The sequence below is a fragment of the Dromiciops gliroides genome, chromosome 2 (assembly GCF_019393635.1).
Source record: "Dromiciops gliroides isolate mDroGli1 chromosome 2, mDroGli1.pri, whole genome shotgun sequence".
Classification (NCBI taxonomy): domain Eukaryota; kingdom Metazoa; phylum Chordata; class Mammalia; order Microbiotheria; family Microbiotheriidae; genus Dromiciops; species Dromiciops gliroides.
This window is the reverse complement of record NC_057862.1, coordinates 568,502,916-568,523,638: the sequence shown is the minus strand read 5'-3', so window position 1 is coordinate 568,523,638 and position 20,723 is coordinate 568,502,916. Positions and strand designations below refer to the sequence as shown.

Here is a 20,723-nt window from a genome sequence, read left to right as displayed (position 1 = left end):
TGTAAGGTTATTGCAGTAGTTCAAGTGAGAAGTCATAAGGGCTTAAAATAAGGTAGTGTAAGTAGAATGTAGAGGACCAGTCTGAGAAACATTGGCGGATGTAGATTCAAAAATTTGGCAGTTGATGAGATGTATGGGTGAGGGGAAAAAGGGAAGAATCAAAAATACTAAAATTTTGAACATAGTGATTGGAAACATGATGCCACCAACAAAAATAGAGAATTGAAGGGGGATAGTCAGATTTTAGAGGGGATGTGATGAATTCATATTTTGGCCATGTTAAGTTAGAGATACTGGTAGAACATCTGATGATCAGTGTCCTGTAGGCAATTGGAAATGTGGGACTCACAGACTAAGGTTGGTTTAATTAATTTGTTAGTCATCTACATAAAAATGATTATCAAAAATATGAAAAGTAGATGGTCAAGAAAAAGAATACAGGGAGAAGAGGGTTGAATACATACACTTAGGGATTATATCTAGCTTCATGATAGGGTCAGATCTATGGGCTATAGAGGGGTAGCAGTGAGGATACATAGATGTCCCTGCTTATATAGGGGTAGGCAAGATGGTACAGACTTGAAATTAGGTGAACAGACCAAGCAGCTAAAAGGAGGAAGAGATTGAAAGCAGTATCAGAGATAGCAAACTCAAAAATCACAAACTCTCAGCAAGATCCAAAAAAGGCTGACAAGAGACAGAACTGAAGGTTTTAGGCTGTACAATTCAGTGCTTAATTTCCAAAGGAGTCAGGTAAATCAAAAAGTATGAGTTCAACTTATCACAATTAAAAGACTGAAGAGACATTAGCAATTTTTAACTCTGGTCACCTGCTGTTTAATCCCATTTATCTGATGACTCCTTATGGGAATTTGAGGTTGTGGACAGAGGATAAGGAAAAAGAAAGTGAACTAGCAAAAATGATGGAGGAGTGGTCAGACCAGTAGGAAGAGAACCAGGAAAGAAGAGTATCATGGAAACCAAAGGAAGAGGAACTCTCAAGAAGGTAGAGATTGAGAACATGAGGTCTGATCAGACCCTGCCTTTGGATTAGGCAGTTGAGGTCACTGATGTCTTGAAGTTAGGAGTTTTTAGGAAGTGGTGGGTTCTGAAGCCCTTGCAAGTTTGAACAAGTGGATATTGAGGAAATGGAAGCAACAAATCACATAAACTGCTATTTCTGGAAGTCTAACAGTAAGAAGAGGAGAGATACAAGACATTCAGATGGATTCCAGGATAAGAAAGGGGCATTTGTGTGCACATATGTGTGTGTGTTAGCATAAGAGAGCCCTAAGAATATTTAGGCAGGTCACAGGAAAGATTGTAAAGATGTAAGAGAATAAATGATGAATGGATTAAGGTTTCGTAAAATGGCAAGGTATGGAATCAAGGGTACAAATGGATGGGCTGGTCTTGGCAAGGAAAAGGGCCCACCTCATTCTCTTAAAGCAGGAGAATAGAGAGGATGATAGGTAAGGATAGAAATAAGTTTTAGTGTGGAAGATGGGAAATGAAGGAACTCATGATATATGACTGCTTCTTTTTTTTTATTATTATTTTTTTATTAGTGAGGCAATTGGGGTTAAGTAACTTGCCCAGGGTCACACAGCTAGTAAGTGTTAAGTGTCTGAGGCCGGATTTGAACTCAGGTATTCCTGACTCCAGGGCCGGTGCTCTATCCACTGCGCCACCTAGCTGCCCCTACTGCTTCATTTTGTATGATCTTTAGTAGGTTATTTATTCATAAGGATGGTATAATAAGGAACAAAGGAGGAGAGAAGAGTTAACAGTGAGATACATGGAGATAGAAAATGGCTTGTGCTTTGAATGAACCAGTGAGGTAATCAAAATAAATATGGGTATAAGATTAAATTATCCTCCTCATCAGCTCCTCTTTACAAATAAGCATGTTAAGAATATAGAACAGGTGCTTTGACTGTAATACTCTTCCCCCCCCCACGCCCCTTACTGTAGCCAGAAATGAATGTTTAACTTATATAAGCCATTCAGTAGCTCCTATCTCTATGACTCAAAGCAGGGAAAACCTGCCTGTCGTTAAAACAAAACAAAACCAAAAAACCCCAGCAGAATACTTACAGCTTTAATTGGGCTTACTTACCAGTTTGATATTAAAAGCTTTTGGTTAACTTGCTCTAAACTTATGGCAAAGCTAAATAAGACTATCAACTCTAAGTTGAATTTCAAATTTCTGAATCCAGTAAATAATGCCAACTTGTGTATTTTCAGTGAATTACAGCCTTTTAAACACCAATGTAATCTGTCTCATATGAATCTTATTTGAACACCTAGACTTTTTTTTTAAATGATGTAGTATAACCCGATCTCTATAAGTGTCTCATTAAATGTGTTGAGATTTGGAATTCCTATCAACAAGCATTTTGTAGCTAGAAACACAGTAAGTTAAAACTAAATGCATGATCTCATCTCTTTGTTATTTTGTACTATAATATAACTTACATCAAAAGAGACTATTAAAAGATGTTCCTGCAATAAATTTGTTTCATATGGTTTTGTTATTAATCCTTTTAAGCTTTTAGGCTTAAAAATTCTGTTAAAGTACTCTGAATTAAATGCTGCCTAGAAAATTATTCTGGTAGAAATAAAAGGAGAAAACCTCCTTTGTTAATTGGTGCTATTTGTTTTTCCCTGAAAAAAAAAATTGTCTGCCTATAGAGGAGGGAAAAAAAACACACTATAGGCATAAACTCACTTCTTGCATTTTAAATGTGCTCTGTATGTAATTTCTTTTTTTGAATGCACAGTGAGCAAGAAAAAGCAACTGCTGTCCCTTTAATATAGGAGCTATGCACATTACAATAGGTGTCACTGTGTTTCTTGGTCCAATCATTGTCGGTGACTTCAGCTATTGGCTCAAAGCACTGGCTGTCTGACTCCATCTGCAGGGCTGTAATACCTACCTACTCTCGTCGGATCCATTCAACACACAACTTCAGCCAGCTGAACAGACTCTCACTGCTACAGCAAGCACATCTTGCTAACCTAATTCAGAAAACAAGTGCTACAGCTCTATGTATATCATCTTTGCACAGTGTAGCATTTTCAGGTGAACTGGGAAACTGAGAAAGGCTCTTAGAAGCAGATAAAAGAATCAAGAATCATAATGGAGATATATTTAACAAATCAAGTACTGGATCAAACTTAAAGCCAGTTTCTTATTCATCATAGTGAAAAGGTCACCTTGCCTCACTGGAAGAGAAGCAAAATATCAGCTTTGTTGATTACTTTTAAATTCTTGGCATCTGTTCTGTTTTTCTTAATGATCTTACCTATGTAGGCTATCTAACTACCCAGGCAGACATACGGTCCTCATGGTAGATGACAAGGGAAAGAACATGAAATGTCTCACCTTTTTTTTGATGCTTCCAGAGACTGTCAAGAACAGGTCCAAGAAAAGCTCTAAGAAGGCAAATACCAGCAACAGCAGCAAGTTGCCACCGGTTTGCTATGAAATCATTACCTTGAAGACCAAAAAAAAGAAGAAGATGGCTGCTGATATTTTTCCCCGTAAGAAGCCAGCCAACTCCAGTACAACTACTGTCCAGCAGTACCACCAGCAGAATCTCAATAACAATAATACTATCCCAGCCCCTAATTGGCAGGGGCTTTATCCTACCATCAGAGAAAGGTAAGTACACAGACCATTCTGTTTACTTAAAAGTTTATATTCATTTGAAGTTTTTACTTTTGCACATCCTGCAACTTGTTTTTAATTCAAATATGTGTTTCCTATCTTATTCAGAAGCTTTGTTGTTAATGGAAATGTGTCTCATATCTTTTCCAAATAGTACAGCTGTTTTCCTCTAAGATAAAAATGTTTTTGCAAGCTGTAATATTTAACTTACGTAGTTGTGCCCATGAGACATGCATAGTTAAATTCTTAGATAATGGGAACTCTTTACTCTGTAAAAAGCTTGGATGAGATTTTAATTTTAGTTCTCAAATATTTTTAGTGATTACAAGCATGGTTATATGTTTTAGAATTTCTCTTGATTATTTTTTACCTTGAAGTAACTGAAATATTACTTGGCTTTCCAATCTTTGTGACCAGTGGGAATGTGGACCGGGTGTATAAAAAATGCTGGATGCTGTGAATTAATGAACTGCCTCTGTTTGTAGAAATGCGGTGATGTTCAACAATGATTTGATGGCAGATGTTCATTTTGTGGTTGGGCCACCAGGTGGGACACAGCGGTTGCCAGGACACAAAGTAAGCAACAGCTGCATTATCAGTTTAGACCTGGGAATAACTAAGAGTAAACTTTTAACTATTAGGCTGGAACTTAGTTGTGAACAGATTTTTTTTTTTTTGACAGGCACTGCATGGTTGGTTGTATATTAGGTTTATTAGAGGATTGGGGAGTCGCATATCAGGGAGGGAACTGCTTCTGTAAGGTACTTTGGCTGCTTAGTAAGTCTTTCTTTGCCCCCAAGTATTCATTTTTATAACCCTCGAAAATATATGCACTCTTGAAGTTCCAGTCAAATGATAAAATCTGTTGTGACTGGAAGTTGCTATGACAGGCTGGCAAAGTAGTGTGTTTACCACTCTCTGAGAGTTGGCTTATTAGATAAGATTTTTCTGTGGATGCCAGTTCAGTCGTCACTTTTAAGCATTTGGGCAACTAGTAACTTAAAGGCTATTTTACATGTGGGATTTATATTACTACTGTAAGATTTTAATGTTTTTGCTTTTTCAGATGAGCTGGTTTTGCTGCTATGTAGCCATTAAAACTGATTGTTCATAGTAACTCTCCTGGGTAGTTTTTTGTTAAAAGTGCTTTCAATTTAGAGCATGAAATAAGATTTCCCTTTCTCCACAGTATGTTTTAGCTGTTGGGAGCTCTGTATTCCATGCAATGTTTTATGGAGAGCTTGCTGAGGACAAAGATGAAATCCGTATACCAGATGTCGAACCTGCTGCTTTTCTCGCTATGCTGAAGTAAGCATCATTTATGTGTTGGAAAAGAATTGTTCGTGCTGTATGGTTATTCTGTTTGTGACACAGTTAAAATGTGAGTTCGATTTTAACATCAATAGAAACATGAATAGAAAAAGAGTTTGCTTTTTGATATTTACATTTAATACCCCCAAAGAACTGTATGTGATTACATTTAAAGGCACATTGTATACTACAAACTTTTTTAATTGAAATTTTATCATGTGGTCTTTGAACACGTGGCTCTGATTTGATTTTTAACTTAGTATCCATAAAGGAATAGATCTAGCTAACTTAGGCTTTAACTTTAAAAACAACAACAATGCTTTCTTCTTTAATGGAAAGAACACTGGGCTGGGAGTGAGGAGATCAGGGTTCTGGCCCTGGAGGTGTTACTAATTAGAGATATGATCTTGAATATGTCTCTCATTCTTTCTAGGACTTCCTTAGTTTTTAAAACTGTAAAATAGTGGGTTTGAAAAGGATGACTTTGGGGGGCTCTAAAATTCAATGACTTTTTAAGATAGTGCAAAAAGTTTTTTTTTAAACAGACATTACTTAGAATACCTAATAAATTTAAAGCAATTATGGAGAGCACTACAACATTATTTATCATCAGTGCCATACTCCATATGCTGACTACTTTTAAGTATTTGATCTCACATAACTCTGAAAGACTAGTGCCTATAGATGATACATGATTATTTTTAAAACTATACTTGTATTTTTAACTCATTTCCTTAGAGGACAGAGTACAAGAAAATTCAGTTTTCGATGACTTGTCCTTTTAGGATATCACCAAGATCTAGAACTTGAACTACCTTTTGAAATAAACTGATCTTCATTTTATGCTATTGTTGTTTTGAGTCCAACCTATACTTTCAGCAGTTTATATGGAGAACTTCTGGTGTAGAAACTCCCTCCATGAATGAATATCAGCAACTTGTCTCTAACTCATAGTCTTGGGTTAAATGACTTGCCAGTAGTTATACATTTAGTATATGTCAGAGGCAAGAATTGAATCCAGGTCTTCTTGACTTTGAGGCTCCCAGAAAGACTATTTTTTTAAAAATGTGGATATTAAAATATAAAAACAAAGAGTTACACAGTGTTGTTTTTTTCCTTTATGTGTTTATTAAAGTCATTTGGTATATAATGAGCACTGGTATCTCCCAGAATTATGTGTACATTAAGCAGTTAAAAATAATCAGCCTATGTAGCATGGTACTAATGCTATATAATATAATGCTGTAGTTCTCAATTACTGCCTTTTAATCCATTAGTCATCCTAAATAATGCTTGTCAAATATCTTTTCTTAACCTTTAGTATGCCACAATATAGGGAACAGAGCTAGATATAAAAAACTGCTGCAGGGATTTCAATTCATTGGAATCAAAAGCATATATACAAAGCATACATGTTGACAACTATTCACTGATTTATTGTGCAACTAATCCACCACATTCTGTTGTGATTCCATGAATGGCTAAAAATAAATGTTACATTTTATATGGTATCTACAGAAAAATGTTCTTGATATCTCTGAAACTTTACTTAAAAGTATTTAGTTTCTCCTTTTAGCAGTGATTTGAAAGCCTGCTAAATTTTGGAAGCTGAGTAGTGCTGCTGAATATAACTTTAACATTAGAGTACAGTGAAATTAGATATATAGAGGAACATATAGCTTCAAAACTTAATAAAACAGCCATTTCCTTATTCCCTTTGAAGTCATTTTAGATATGTCCGTGTGAAAAAAATTTCACCTTAAGATTATTTCTGCAGTGAAGTTCCAGCCTCTTATATTTGACATTGTCTTCTGTTACTGAAGAAAATAACAGTATGTCATTAATTTAGCATTATGACTTAACTGAAGAGTTAAGTAACACATATGAATCAGTAGATATCTTCAGCAGTTAGAGAATATGACAAGGAAGACCAAAGAAAAAAGAAATATATTGAATGTAGTTTACGTGACATATATAATAAGTTGCTATATAAAATCACAAGTTTTGTCTTTTCTTTAAGAAGTCCTAATAATCATTTGTGCTTCAAGACTAAGCTTCTTATAAATAACTATATCAATATCTAAGGGGGTTGATTTACTTATAGTTTTCTAATGAACATATTCAGTTTTCTATCAAATTGTAAAATATGGGCTTAAGCCATATAATACTAATATAGTCAATATGTTATTCTGTTAAAGTCAAGGGAAATGGAATTCAGAAGATAATTGCTACTCTTTAATTTTGTAGTCAGTAGCACATCATATTCACCATTGGTGGTCTCAGATTGAGAGACTTGATAGTGCTACCAAGGAGGATTTTGTAAGCACTGACCATCCCCTATGGGGATATCAACATTTCTTCATTATTCTATTGAAAGGGGAAAAGAATAGGTATTTATATAGTGCCTACTATGTGCCAGGCACTGTACTAAATGCTATATACAAATAAATATTGTCTCATTTGATCCTCATAACAACTTGGTGAGGTGGTGCTGTTATTATCTCAATTTAACAGTTGAGGAAACTGAGGCAAATGGAGGTTAAGTGACTTTCCCAGGGTCACACAACTAGTAAATGTCAGAAGCTGGATTTGAACTGAAGTGGGCCTGATTGATTCCAGGCACAGCATTCTATCTACTGTGACACCTGGCTGCCTTCAACTGATGCTGAAGCATCAATACCTAACTATTCAGTTGTCTATTTGTCATGTTCAGCAATTGGTACATTTATTCAACAACTTAGTCTAAAGACATGATCCCTGGTAATAATAGATCAGGATTATGATTTTGGTTATGTAATGTCACTTATCAAATACCATCCTTGGTTCTTTGTACTATCTCACTGATGGTGGGTCTAACTTCTTGAGTTACATCTTTCACAAGATTGAATCATAATAGAAAAACCAAAGGAACCTTTAGAAATCCAGTGGTTTTAACTAAGGGGTTCTCAAAGCAGGTAGCTATCCCATAATAATTAAAGCTAGTTCATTTAAGTATCTTTTTTTTTGAGGGGGTGTATATCTTTCCATCCATGTAAATTTCTCAATTACTTAAAAAAGTACTTCAGAATAAAAGAAAGAGATTAAAAAATATAATGAATGGGGCAGTTAGGTGGCAGTGGATAAAGCACCAGCCCTGGATTCAGGAGGACCTGAGTTCAAATCCGGCATCAGACACTTGACACTAGCTGTGTGACCCTGGGCAAGTCACTTAACCATTATTGCCCCCCACAAAATATATATATATATATATATATATATATATATAATATTATTATTTTTAAACATTTTCTTTTGAGAGTGAGAAATGGTGACCATATCAGGGGAAGAGAATTAAGTAAACATAATAGGCAACAATTTTTTGGAGATCATTTGTTGAATGTTTTATTATAGTATACAAAAGGGACAGATAATTGGTTCTAAATCTGACATTGTTTCCAAAGTGTGCTGTAATTCTAGGTCATTCCCAGATTCTGCAGTCAAAGGACCTGGGCAGAAATCTTGCCTCTCATGTTTACTGCTGACATTGGGCAAATTAAGTAACACCCCATCCCTCAGTTTCCACATCTGTAAAAATAAAGGGGTTAGATTTGATGGTTGTTTTCCATTTTGCCTCTAACGTTCCTTCCAGATCTAAATCTGATCCTGCAATCTTGAAGCTGTGATCCTATACTCCTTGAAGGTACTTGTCTCTAGAAATAACAGTGGAAGGATCATGGTATCACAGAAATATATGCAGACTTGAGTTAGCTTTCTTTCATTTTAAAAACATGAAGTTTGTAAATAATGTGCTATTTCTTTTTGAGGTTGGAAGGAATATATAAATATATATGTGTGTATGTATATATGCATATATGTATATGTACACACACACACATATGCATTTATATAATTATTCCAGATTCTTGACAACTTAAGGAAACTTCATCTTTGGTTAACTGCTAATTTTGGTTAAATAAAGACCCTTCTGCATTGTTCACTGGTTGTAGAACTACCTGAATTGTTTTCTGTATAAAAATCACACCTTTTCAGTAAAATCTAAGAGATTTTTTAAAAAATTAAGATGTGTATGTAGATAAGCTTCTTTCTAAATGGGAGGAATTTGTTTGCTTTCACTTTTGAATGAGTGTACAAAACATACTCATTTATAGTGAAATGTATTTCCACAAAAGAAAACATGCATTCTCTGCTGAGATATAATAGCTACTCACATTTGCATAGTATTTTATGGTTACAAAGTACTTCATGTACATTATCTAATTTATTATCATAAACCCTATTTGTGCAAGGTAAGGCAAAGATTTATTAGATATGCAGAATCATAAAATGTCAGAGTTGGAAGAAACCTCAGAGCCCACTTGGTTCAAACTACAGCTGATTAAAAATATCGCTTTATAAATGCCATTTGGCCTTGTCCTCTAGTAAGGGAAAACCCACTATTTCCTAAAGCAACTTAGTCTAGTATGTAGAATGAACTTCTACTTTCTAATTTTTAGAAAATTTTTCCATGTGATCCTAAGTCTACCTCAGCAATTTCCATTGATTACTCCTATTTTTATCCTCTTGGGTAAGCAGAAACAGTCTGACCTCTTTCACATATTCTCCTGTAAAATACTTGAAGACAACCATCCTGTTCCCCCGGGTCTTCTCTTCTACAATCTAAACCAGTGTTCTTCAGCTGATTCTTTTACTGCCTGATGTCAAAGTTCGTCACTGTTCTGGACACCTTTCTTTATGTTCTCCAATGTTCTCATCCTTATCAGCATCCTTTCCAAAATAAGACATCCCCTAACTAAACAGAGTACACCAGATGCAGCCTGCCCAGTAGAGTGCACACTCTGCCAAGCACAGAGATTGCTCATTTTTGTCTCTCCACCATTTCCAGCATTGCATTATTTTATCTCTGATGCTGACAGCATCTTAGAAAACCTTATGTAGTAATTAAGAAATTTCTCATGATGTTATATGCAAATATTTCTCCATAAACTAATTCTAAGAACCTTTTCTCCTCACCCAATATAAAATGTATTGAACTTAAACTTTCTTGTGAAATGAGAAGAAAATTATGAAGGGAAACTAGGTTCAATAAACATAGAATTATTATCTTCCCTCATGCTTCAATAGCCATATATTCACAGTGTTTGTTTAGTCTCTGAACTGTATTATACTTGGATGGAGGTTGATTCAAAGTATCTGACATACCCACTGTAAACATCTCTCTGAGACAGGTTGTTCATTTCACCTTTTTATCCAAGTATCATTTTCTCAAGTATTAGTTATTACCAGATGGTTTGCAAAGAATCTCCTGTTTAATAAACCCTCCTCGTTTGTAATATGTGTTAATGTTACAAAAAGATCTTTGTATAGTGAAAATCAGTGCTTATCATCTTATAATGTTTTTAATATTCCTATTGTACCAGCCAATTCTGGGTAGTCCTCCATACAAAAGGATCTATTTCCCTTACACTAGGAAGTCTCAGGCTATTTAAGATGAATTTCTTATTCATGTTTGTGTGATATTTTTTAACATTTGAACTTTTACATTTTTTGGTTACCAGTTGAACATTGACCCCCCATATTTTTTGCTTGTCTTCTTCCATCTAACACTGAAAATACCCTCTTGTACATTCTCAAAGCTGATCAAAGATTGAAAGAAGCCTTAGATATTTAACCCCTGCTTTTGGGTTGTTTTGATTCTATACTGATATATTTCAGTAAGAATAAACTAACTTACCTAGTATATACTTTACTTAACTTACTGTGAGTGATTTATGGTAGGTCTATGTGTGTTTTCATACAACTTGGACATTGTTGCGTTTTCTGCTAATTATGGGGTTCTGCCGAAGTCCCATTTACACGTGTGTGTTTTGTTTTAGATACATCTACTGCGATGAAATTGACTTGGCTGCTGACACAGTGCTTGCCACCCTTTATGCTGCCAAAAAGTATATCGTCCCTCATCTAGCCCGTGCCTGCGTCAATTTCCTGGAGACCAGTCTGAGTGCGAAGAATGCTTGTGTGTTGCTTTCCCAGAGCTGCCTCTTTGAAGAACCTGACCTGACCCAGCGTTGCTGGGAGGTGATCGATGCCCAAGCTGAGCTAGCACTCAAGTCTGAGGGATTCTGTGATATTGATTTCCAAACATTAGAGAGTATCCTCCGAAGGGAGACTCTGAATGCCAAAGAGATTGTTGTTTTTGAAGCTGCTCTCAATTGGGCTGAAGTTGAGTGTCAGCGTCAGGAGCTGTCACTGAGCATTGAAAATAAACGGAAGGTCCTTGGAAAGGCACTGTACTTGATCCGAATTCCCACCATGGCCCTTGATGACTTTGCAAATGGCGCTGCCCAGTCTGGAGTTTTGACTCTGAATGAAACCAACGACATCTTTCTTTGGTACACAGCAGCCAAAAAACCTGAGCTAGAGTTTGTGAGCAATGCCCGTAAAGGCCTTGTTCCGCAGCGCTGCCACCGCTTCCAGTCCTGTGCCTACCGAAGCAACCAGTGGCGATACCGAGGTCGGTGTGACAGCATTCAGTTTGCTGTGGACAAAAGGGTCTTCATTGCTGGCTTTGGCCTCTATGGCTCCAGTTGTGGCTCAGCAGAATACAGTGCCAAGATCGAACTCAAACGCCAGGGTGTCATTTTGGGACAGAACTTAAGCAAATATTTTTCAGATGGATCTAGCAACACTTTTCCAGTGTGGTTTGAGTATCCTGTGCAGATTGAGCCAGACACCTTTTACACAGCCAGTGTGATTTTGGATGGCAATGAGTTGAGTTACTTTGGACAGGAAGGAATGACAGAGGTTCAGTGTGGCAAAGTGACTGTCCAGTTTCAGTGCTCTTCAGACAGTACTAATGGTACTGGTGTGCAGGGAGGACAAATTCCTGAACTTATATTTTATGCTTAAAAAATCATTTCCAAAAGAAAGTGTAATCTGTGAAATGCATATCTGGTTCAGACATGTTGATGCTTTGCTTATCTGCAGATAGGTGATCAGTACAGGTAATTTATAATTAATAATGTTATGGGTAGTTCCTAATTACTTTTTAGCCTAAAATGCAGCTTTCCACTCTGCTCAAAAGAGCCAACTTCTGATTAAGGCTATGTTATTTTAAGAGTTGCGTCTATATACTAAGAAAAATTGTGTACATTTTCTTAACTAGTTTTGTCTAGTTAACCTTTATGTAACTGTCTTAAATTTCCCTTTGGGCTTTATTTTGATCATAGTGTAAATATGTAGTATAAAAAAGGGGGGAAGGATTATTTTATTTTTACGACTCAAGAAAAATTAGACTAGTTTGGAAGAAAGTTCTTTTACCTACAAGTAATAGTTTTAAGTTTGTTTGACTAATATAGCAAGTAGGTAATAATCACTTTTGACTTTTATTTTATTCCTTTTCTCTGCTTTGCAAGTTTTGCTTTGTACTTGCTATGTGAATTAATTGGACTGGTACATGTTAAGCTAAAGGTAGCAATTTCCCTGGAGGTGTCAATGGAAAATTGAAAGGCTGGATTTTTTTTTTTAAGAGACTCCTTGAGAACAATTAACTTATTTTTCTTTAATCTAGAAGGACAGAATTTTTTGAAGCACATACATTTCTTTTGGAAGTAACTTCAAAATCATAGTTTTCATTCATAACTGAAAAGGGCTGCAGGCTTGTCACTTATTGGAAAAAAAGGAATCTTAAAGTTACTGAATTCATAGCACATGTTAGAATTCACAATTTGGAGGGAAAAAAAGACCTTCTTTCACTCCCCCCCCCATATAGCTCTACAAACAAAAGAGTTGCTTGTCTAGATTATTTACTATATGCTGTTATCTTTCCATATTCTCTGTTAAAAGAGGACCATACAGTTGTTTGGATTGGTTGAATGCCAGTTAGTTAACAGAGTGGCACTACATATAACAATAAGTTTTACTTCTTTTACCTAATGTATACTTTGAACATATGATAATATATCCATTAAGATAATTCTCTAAAATTCCTACATGGCTAGAATAGTGCCCTCTGGCCACCATAAAGTGGTATTATATACCTACAAAATATAGAATATGATCTGAAGGCATTAAAGTAAATCATACTTAATATCTAAAACATTAGCATTGTATCAGGCCTTTTCATGTGTTCTATGCACAACATAAATAAGGATATGTCTGCTTTATAAGAAATAATCTCCCTTGTAAAATGGCTTATGGCAGTTTGGTACCTACATTATTGGTAGTGTTCAATGTGATTGACCTCCTGGCTATTTGCATGTGAATTATCCATGCACTCCTGGGTTGCTTTCCTGCCCAGTATGATCCTGAGATGGCTTCCCCCCCGCCACCCTGAGTGCGGCTTCTGGCTGCCTCCTTCCCCTTGCTCAGCACAGTCATAGACTGGCTTTTTGAAGCTAGGGGTTAGTATTGGGGTGTGTGTGCGTGTGTGTGTTTGCACACTCAGGAATTTACTTCTTTCCGTGTCTGCCAGCTAGGCAGTGAAACAGAAATTATTCCTCTGTTCACCCTAGTATGGTCCTAGGCAGTTTTCCTCCACCCTCTTTAGTGTGCTGCCAGGGCACTTTTTTCCCTCTCCCTAAAAAACTGGGATGGCTTTCTCATTACCTAATTTAATAGAGGAGGACAGTGGATTGTCTGAGATTTCAAAGTCTTCTGAGCTGCTGTCCCCATCTATGCAATCAAGAGTTGACTGTCACTGGTAATTAGAGAATACCCCCAGGACAGCTTTCCAAGAGCTTTAACAATAATATGATATTGTGGAGATTGTGGATAGGGAGAAGAGCCAAAAATACTAATGGAATAAAGGGAAATATTCCCTAGAAAACTACTGCAAATTATTTTTTAATATAGTTAAATTTGCCTGTTACTCTGCCACCACAAAACAAGTACAAAAAATGAGCCTGATTAGGCATCATACATTCTTATATAAAAAGCAATGTATTGGAAACTAGGAAAATGGCATTACACCAAGAAGTTGAGGTAGACACAATAACCTTATTCTGAAGTATGCTCAGTGCAGTGAATCATTCATTGTTCATGCTATTCTTAAATAGCTATATTCTTGGTGGCTTAAGAATTAACCCAATGACAGTCAGATGGTATAATACCTCTTTTATGTCTGCCAGTAAACTCATTCTCCTTTTACATTTATCTTCTGTTCCTTTTTTAAAGTGCTGGTCTACCATGTGATGAGCTTAGGTAGATATTCTTGAGTTAAAGTTGGACATCCTGCTTACAGTAGAACACTTTATTTTAAATCTGTTATCCCTTCAATATTTTAGACAAAGTGGAATGAAAACTGATGTGCTTGCTTTAGCTTTTCTGAGTATATTCTTGGTAGTTATAGGTTATAAAACTAGACCATATTTCTAAACCAGGCAACTTTGGTATATAAACACAACTTCAATAAACAGAACATGATGTAGATGCTATTTTTAAATGTACCTGGCAGTCTTTGTATTTCAATGTTAAATTTGGGGATAGAGGGAAACTAGACTAGCATTCTAATGTAACATTCTTTATATCTTAAATAGTATTTAAGTAAATGGTTTAATTTCTACATAATTATTGCACTGAATTTTTTTAAGGTGCTTAAGCTAAGCTAATTTCAGATCACAGCAGCCAATTGTGCTTCAGGGTGCTTGAATTTAGCAGGCTTATAGCATTATTTATGAAGGACAAATATATAAATATGAAGTACCTCATGTTGAATGTTTATTGTACTGTATCTTTAATGTAACAGTGCAGATCTTGTTAGACACATGAATGTGTATAATCATGTTAAATACAAATAAACATAAAATTGGTTCGTAGAGTTGCTTTCATCAGTATTTTTTAAGTTCTTATGAAATAAGCAGGAACAGTGTCTACTTTTAACACTTTTCATTTGTATAGATATTGCTATAGAATCACTTGCTTTGCTCAGTTTAAGTTATCTTTAATTATCAAAGAAGAAATAAATCTGAGACAGAATGATTCTGGAACAATGCATATGTTAATAAATTACATTGTTAAAAGACTGACTTTTAAGCTAATGAGATGGAGTGCATGGATGCATAGATATTCCTTTTATTAAATTCCTTATTGGCTGACATTTTGATACTATAGCTTCAGAAAATTTTTGTGAATCTTGCCAAACTAAGAAAGCAAATGCATTGTGCTTAGGCTAAGTGACATCTAATGTTAGATATGAACATGCTTCTGGTCCCTGTTATGCCAAGCTAGAAAATATTTCAAAATTCAAATAACATATCAGAAGTTAAAAGATAAACATTTTTTACTAGATCAGCTGAATAGTTTTACATTTTATGTTCCTTTATTAAATTAAGATCATAACCTCTGTGTATCTTTCTGCTACTTTTGAACTAAAGAGTTTATTATGGAAGCCTCTATGTGTTCATTGACCCAGTTCATCTATTCAGAATTCATCTTTCTGAAGCAAACCTGCTATAAAAAGTGTATTTGGAAATATTCCAGAGAAAAAGAACTGTCTTTCCTCTTCAACTTATTCCCTGATACAACTTGAATTGCAAAAAAAAAAATCTTTATCTCCATGAATGGCTTAGCTGTTACCACTATCATAATCTACTTTAAAGTATGTAAATTCCTCACCATTGATTAAGGTCTGTTGGAGTGAACCTATCTGCCTTCTTTTTTGTTATTTGTGAACCAACTGGTTAGAATTATCTTTTCTTTCCTGGTGAATGTAGAAAGTTGGTGCTAAAGCTGCTTGCCTCATAATGACAGAGAGTCAAGAGGGGATCCCATAGTTAACATGTATTAAGTACTTACTGTGTGCTGGACACTGCTAGACTGGTTAGCATGGAGGCCAAAATATTAAAGTAAGAGCCACGGAAAATGCTTTATAAATATGATTTCTTTGACCTTTTGTTGTACTGTTTTAAATTGTTTTTTTTTTAAGTGGAAAATTCTTTTTTGTAATGCCTTAAAGAGAACAGACACAATTTCTAATTAATTTTTTTTTATAATTTTGGTCAGTTAATATTTACTGGAAATCTGTTTTGTGCATATTATTACATGTTATCTCATTAAATAGATAAAAAAGTTTGGTTGTAGAACACAATTCTATAAAATGAGATCTTATTAACCTCATTAAGATCAAATATGTATTTCTATGGGAGAAAAAAAAATCTATTCCTATTAGGCTGGGCTGAACTTTTTTTGTTGAGAAGGAGATTAAAATGATGACTTAGCCTATAGGTCTACTAGGTATTTTGGTAAACTAGCAATTCTTTGCCTTCTGGGAATATCTGGAAGCACTGTGCAGCAGTATTCTATTTTTGTAGTCTGTTCTCTGCCATTGACCCTTAACATCATCCATTACCCTGGGCTTATCGGAATTTCAAGTGTATTTCACATCTGTGATTTCTGGAACATAGTTCCCTGCACATAGTAGGTATTTTGATACTATAGCTTCAGGATAGCTATATAAGTATAGCTTAGTAAATTGTCAGTGTTTGGAAAATTGAATTATCTTCTCCACCTCTTTTCTTATGGTAATTATGATATATAGTAGTGGCGAGTTAATTTATACATTTTAGTAATAAATGCAAAATTTCAGTAATAAATGCATGAGATTTACTTGAGCCAAAAAAAATCTTGAGCATTGAAAAATGCAAAGAAAACTGTTCCTGATTATGTTAATTTGATATTTGAGTATTGAAGTATTGATATTGGAGTTCTGTATATGTTTTTTGAATGGTGAATAGCACTAGTGGCATTTTAACACTAATTAACTATTTAATAATGGGCATTATTGAATTTTAGAGTTGGAAGAAACCATAGAGATAATTTGTTTCCATTCTCCCCCCCTTGCCTTATTTTATAATTGAAGAATCTGAGACTCACACACAGGTGAAGTGACTTTGCCTGAGGCCACATAGCTACATTCTTATTGCTGGAACTATTCCTGGAATCCAGGTCTCTTGACTCTTAGTCTGATAAACTCTTTCCATTTCACAATTTCAGTATAATAATCTAGAGAATATAAGACATCTAGGCTAAATGTTTCCTTGTTAATAGTGACTGGGCTGAGACTTATATAGAGACATATACTGTAGAAGATATTCTGAAGTTTCTGTATTAGTTGGCTTTAACAACAGTGGTGAACATTATACTTAAAAATTAGGGTATACATTTTGGTGTTTTCTACAGTTTAAGTGCAATATCCTATTCCTTTATATCATAAGTATTGTCTGCAGTATTAATAATGGTGTATGTGAAGGGAAATACATCTTGAGAGTATACAAGTAATTATTCTGTAAATTTAAAAAAAAACCAGCCTATTAATAAATCTGTTTAAAATGACCAGCATATAAATGGTTCACAAATTAACATGAATTGGGGTAGCTAGGTGGCTCAGTGGATAGAGCACCAGCCCTGAAGTCTGGAGGACCTGAGTTCAAATCTGGCCTCAGGCACTTAACACTTACTAGCTGTGTAACCTTGGGCAAGTCTCTTAACCCCAATTGCCTCACCCAAAAAACAAAAAACCAAATTAACATGAATTGTTTTTACCATGCACTGAATTTTTAGCATATCAGATATGGATAGAAAGTTTACATTTTTTATTTTAAAAACTGTGTTAAATGTATCTAAGTGAAAGATAATGGCTACTAAAATGAACTACAAGTAATTTTTCAAGGCACAGAATACTACCTCCTACTGGACTAATGGTAGCATTTGTGTAACTGAACTTGTTAGGCTACTACTAGTGAAATGAAATAATATAACAATAGCTAACATTTACATAGTGCTTAGTCTGTGTCAGGTAGCATACTGAGTTCCTTACTCATTAAGTATTCTCTCATTTGATCCTCACTACTACACTGAGAAACTTATTCCTATTTTACAGATGAGGAAACTGAGGCAAGCAGTTTAAAGTGACTTGCCAGTAACCTAAGTCTAGGAAGTGTCTGAGGTCAGATTTGAACTCAGGTGTTCCTGACTCAGGCCAGGCACTCTATCCATTGTGCCATTGAGCTGACCAATTTGAAAGATATGTGTGTTTGGTACCATAAGATTTTAAAGCCTGGTGTTTACATCAACCAATTCTGAGCTTTTTGGTTTTATTTTACCTCCCTTTCCCCAAATATATTAAATTTAGCAGTAGCAATAATGATAATTACCTTGTTTGCAAAGCATTTTATATGTTGTTTGATCAAATAATAATTTGAAATGTACCACACCAGTTCAAATGAGTTTGAGTCCCCTTTCCCCCTTAAACAAGATAACTATGTTTACACTTCTGTGTGTACCCTTTTCTTGCCCTCTCCATCTAGGTCTGTAACCATGTACAACCCTGTCATTTTTCCCAGATGGAGTATGATAATCTCTCTCACTGTCTCTATCACTTCATTTAAAAAATTATTTTTAAATTGTCAAACTTGTATATCCCTTCTCATGAGCATTTTCATATTCAAAGCAAAACACAAAAAGAGGATTGTATATGAAACCATTATATCCACTTCATATGACTTGCTCTAAAAAAAAAAAAAAGGCCCTCACCTTATTTTCATTACTCTTGTTTCCTACAGTTTCCTGAATTTTACAGATTTTTCATGGCTCTCTTTCTTTTTTGTTTTTGGCATCATGATTGCTAACACCCACCTCCTTCTTATTCTCCCTTCTCCCCACCTCTCAATTAAAAAACAACAGGAGGTAAGCGGAAAGCCCTTATAATAAACTTAAGAATGAATGAGTGCACATAGTAGCCATTTCCAAAAATGTATATCTGCCCCTTTGATTCCATCACTTGTTTGTTAAAAGCTGGAGCTTTGATCAGATTTCTCAAGGCTTTCAGAGTTCTTTTCTTTACAGTGTTGTTTTAAGTCTCTGTTTGCTTGCATTCTGTATCAGGTCTTTGCTACCATGGATTCTCTGCAATTGCTTTGTCTTTTTCTTATGGCCATAATATTCCATGACATTTATATGCCACAATTTGTTTTGGCCATTCCCAAATGAAAGACATCTACTTACTTTTACTTCTTATCCTTTTCTTTCCCTTTTAAAACACCCCTTTGTTTTGCTTGTGATTACCCCCTATTATCCTCCTCTGTAAGCCCTTCCACCCACTTGTTTCCCTGTTGAATTTGAGGTATTTCTGCACTGTGTCTGTGTGTGTGTCTGTGGTCTGTGTGCGTGTCCATCTGGTTACAGACCAGAGTGAGGTTCCTTTGATGCCTCTTTCCCCATCCCTACTCTACTCTTCTCACACTCCCCAATGATGAAAAACCAGTTCTACCCTTTCTTGCTTCTTACTACACTGGTATATTATTTTTGTCCTCTCTTCTCTTGGAGCTATCAGAGCAGAAAAAGTCTACTTCTGGCTCCAGGTTGTTTTTGTTGTTGTTATTTTAATATAACTCATTACCCTTTTAAGATATTAAGCTTCAGAAGACACAATTGCTTCTTCTCTATTATGTTTTTAGTACAATGTCATTATATAGTGCTGGGCACTCTGATAAATTAACCTATCTCCGTTTCTCTTGGTTTATAATAGTATATTTCAAATTTCCTACTCAGCTCTCGTCTTAATTAGAATTTCTTGGAAGTCCTTTATTCTACTAAAGGTCCGTTTTCCTCCATGTAGAATTATACTCAGTGTTTCGGGGAGGGGTGGGGGTAAATTGTTTTTGATTTTAAGTCTATCTCCATTGCCTTTTAGAATATGTATTCTCTAAGATCTTTTGTTTTTAGTAGAAGCTGCCAGGATTTGTGTGATCTGGACTCTGGTCCCTTGTTACCTGAACTGATTCTTTCTGGTTGGTTGTAGTGTTGTTTATTTGCAGTGGGAGCTCTGGGTTTTCACTTTGAAATTCCTGTGTTTTTTCCTTTTGGAAGTTCTAGCTTCACATAGTCCTCTGGTTCTAATTGGTGTGGGCAGTTATCATTATTTCTTGAAATATAGTGTTCAGGTTTTTTTTTAATAATGGTTTTCAGGGAATCCAATGATTCTTAAATTGTTTCTACCTGTTTTCCAGGTCAATCATATTTTACATTTTCTTCTGTTTTTCCCCCCAGATGTTCTAATATTTCTTGCCATCTCACAGAGTCATTGGTTTCTGTTTAGTTTGATTTTTAGGGAGTTTTCTTTAAGGTTTACCACTTTCTTTTTAAAGGAACTCTTTCAATAGAATACCTCAAGAGGTTTTATTTCCTTTTCTATCTCATGCTCCATTTCTTCGAGCTATTCATGTATTTCTTGTGAAAAAAAATTTTTTTTTCCTTTGAGTCTCTGCTTATAGTCATAATAGAGATTTTAGGCTGAATTTTTTAATACCCTAGACTTTTTTTTTTTTGCAGTGGTCAGACCCTTTTTTAGTTTACTTCTCTTTTCATTTTTCATTCTTGAACTGGAGGCTTGTGTCCCGGCCAGGGTCTATGTCCTGCTGTGCTTGTGGGTAGAAAGGTAGAGAGCCCTACTTGGGCTCACTCTAGGTTACCTGTATTCCTGAGGTCCCTCTGAATCTTTGAGCATTGGGTATTTTGGGACCTCTACAACAGAGGTGTAAAACATACAGCCCAAACCATACTAAAATGTAATTGAGAAAGATTTACAATAAGTAAAAATATAATGAATAATATTACATTTTAAAACTAAGTCAGTAGGGATCCTTATTACAGATTACTGACCACATTTCTAGGGACCTTAGAACCCCTGATCACCTGAGCTGCCCTGTCTAAGCACTGCCTTTCCACACTGGTTGCAGCTGTTCCC

The 20,723-nt window shown here is 35.4% G+C and overlaps 1 protein-coding gene across 3 annotated transcripts in view; it reads left to right on the top strand.

Annotated features, from left to right (window-relative positions):
* The window catches only part of BTBD3 (BTB domain containing 3), a 54,230-nt gene extending 39,434 nt beyond the window's left edge, over positions 1-14,796 (top strand). The window contains exons 2-5 of one of the 3 annotated variants that reach the window (XM_043982484.1): positions 3,409-3,667; positions 4,159-4,249; positions 4,863-4,981; positions 10,858-14,796. In XM_043982484.1, the coding sequence (XP_043838419.1) occupies positions 3,525-3,667; positions 4,159-4,249; positions 4,863-4,981; positions 10,858-11,890 (1,386 nt within the window). In that variant the 5' untranslated portion in view covers positions 3,409-3,524 and the 3' untranslated portion in view covers positions 11,891-14,796. Of the gene's footprint in view, positions 1-2,908; positions 3,668-4,158; positions 4,250-4,862; positions 4,982-10,857 lie in introns of those variants that run through there. The other 2 variants (XM_043982482.1, XM_043982483.1) reach the window with 2 other exon arrangements.
* Positions 14,797-20,723: the final 5,927 nt, after the last annotated feature.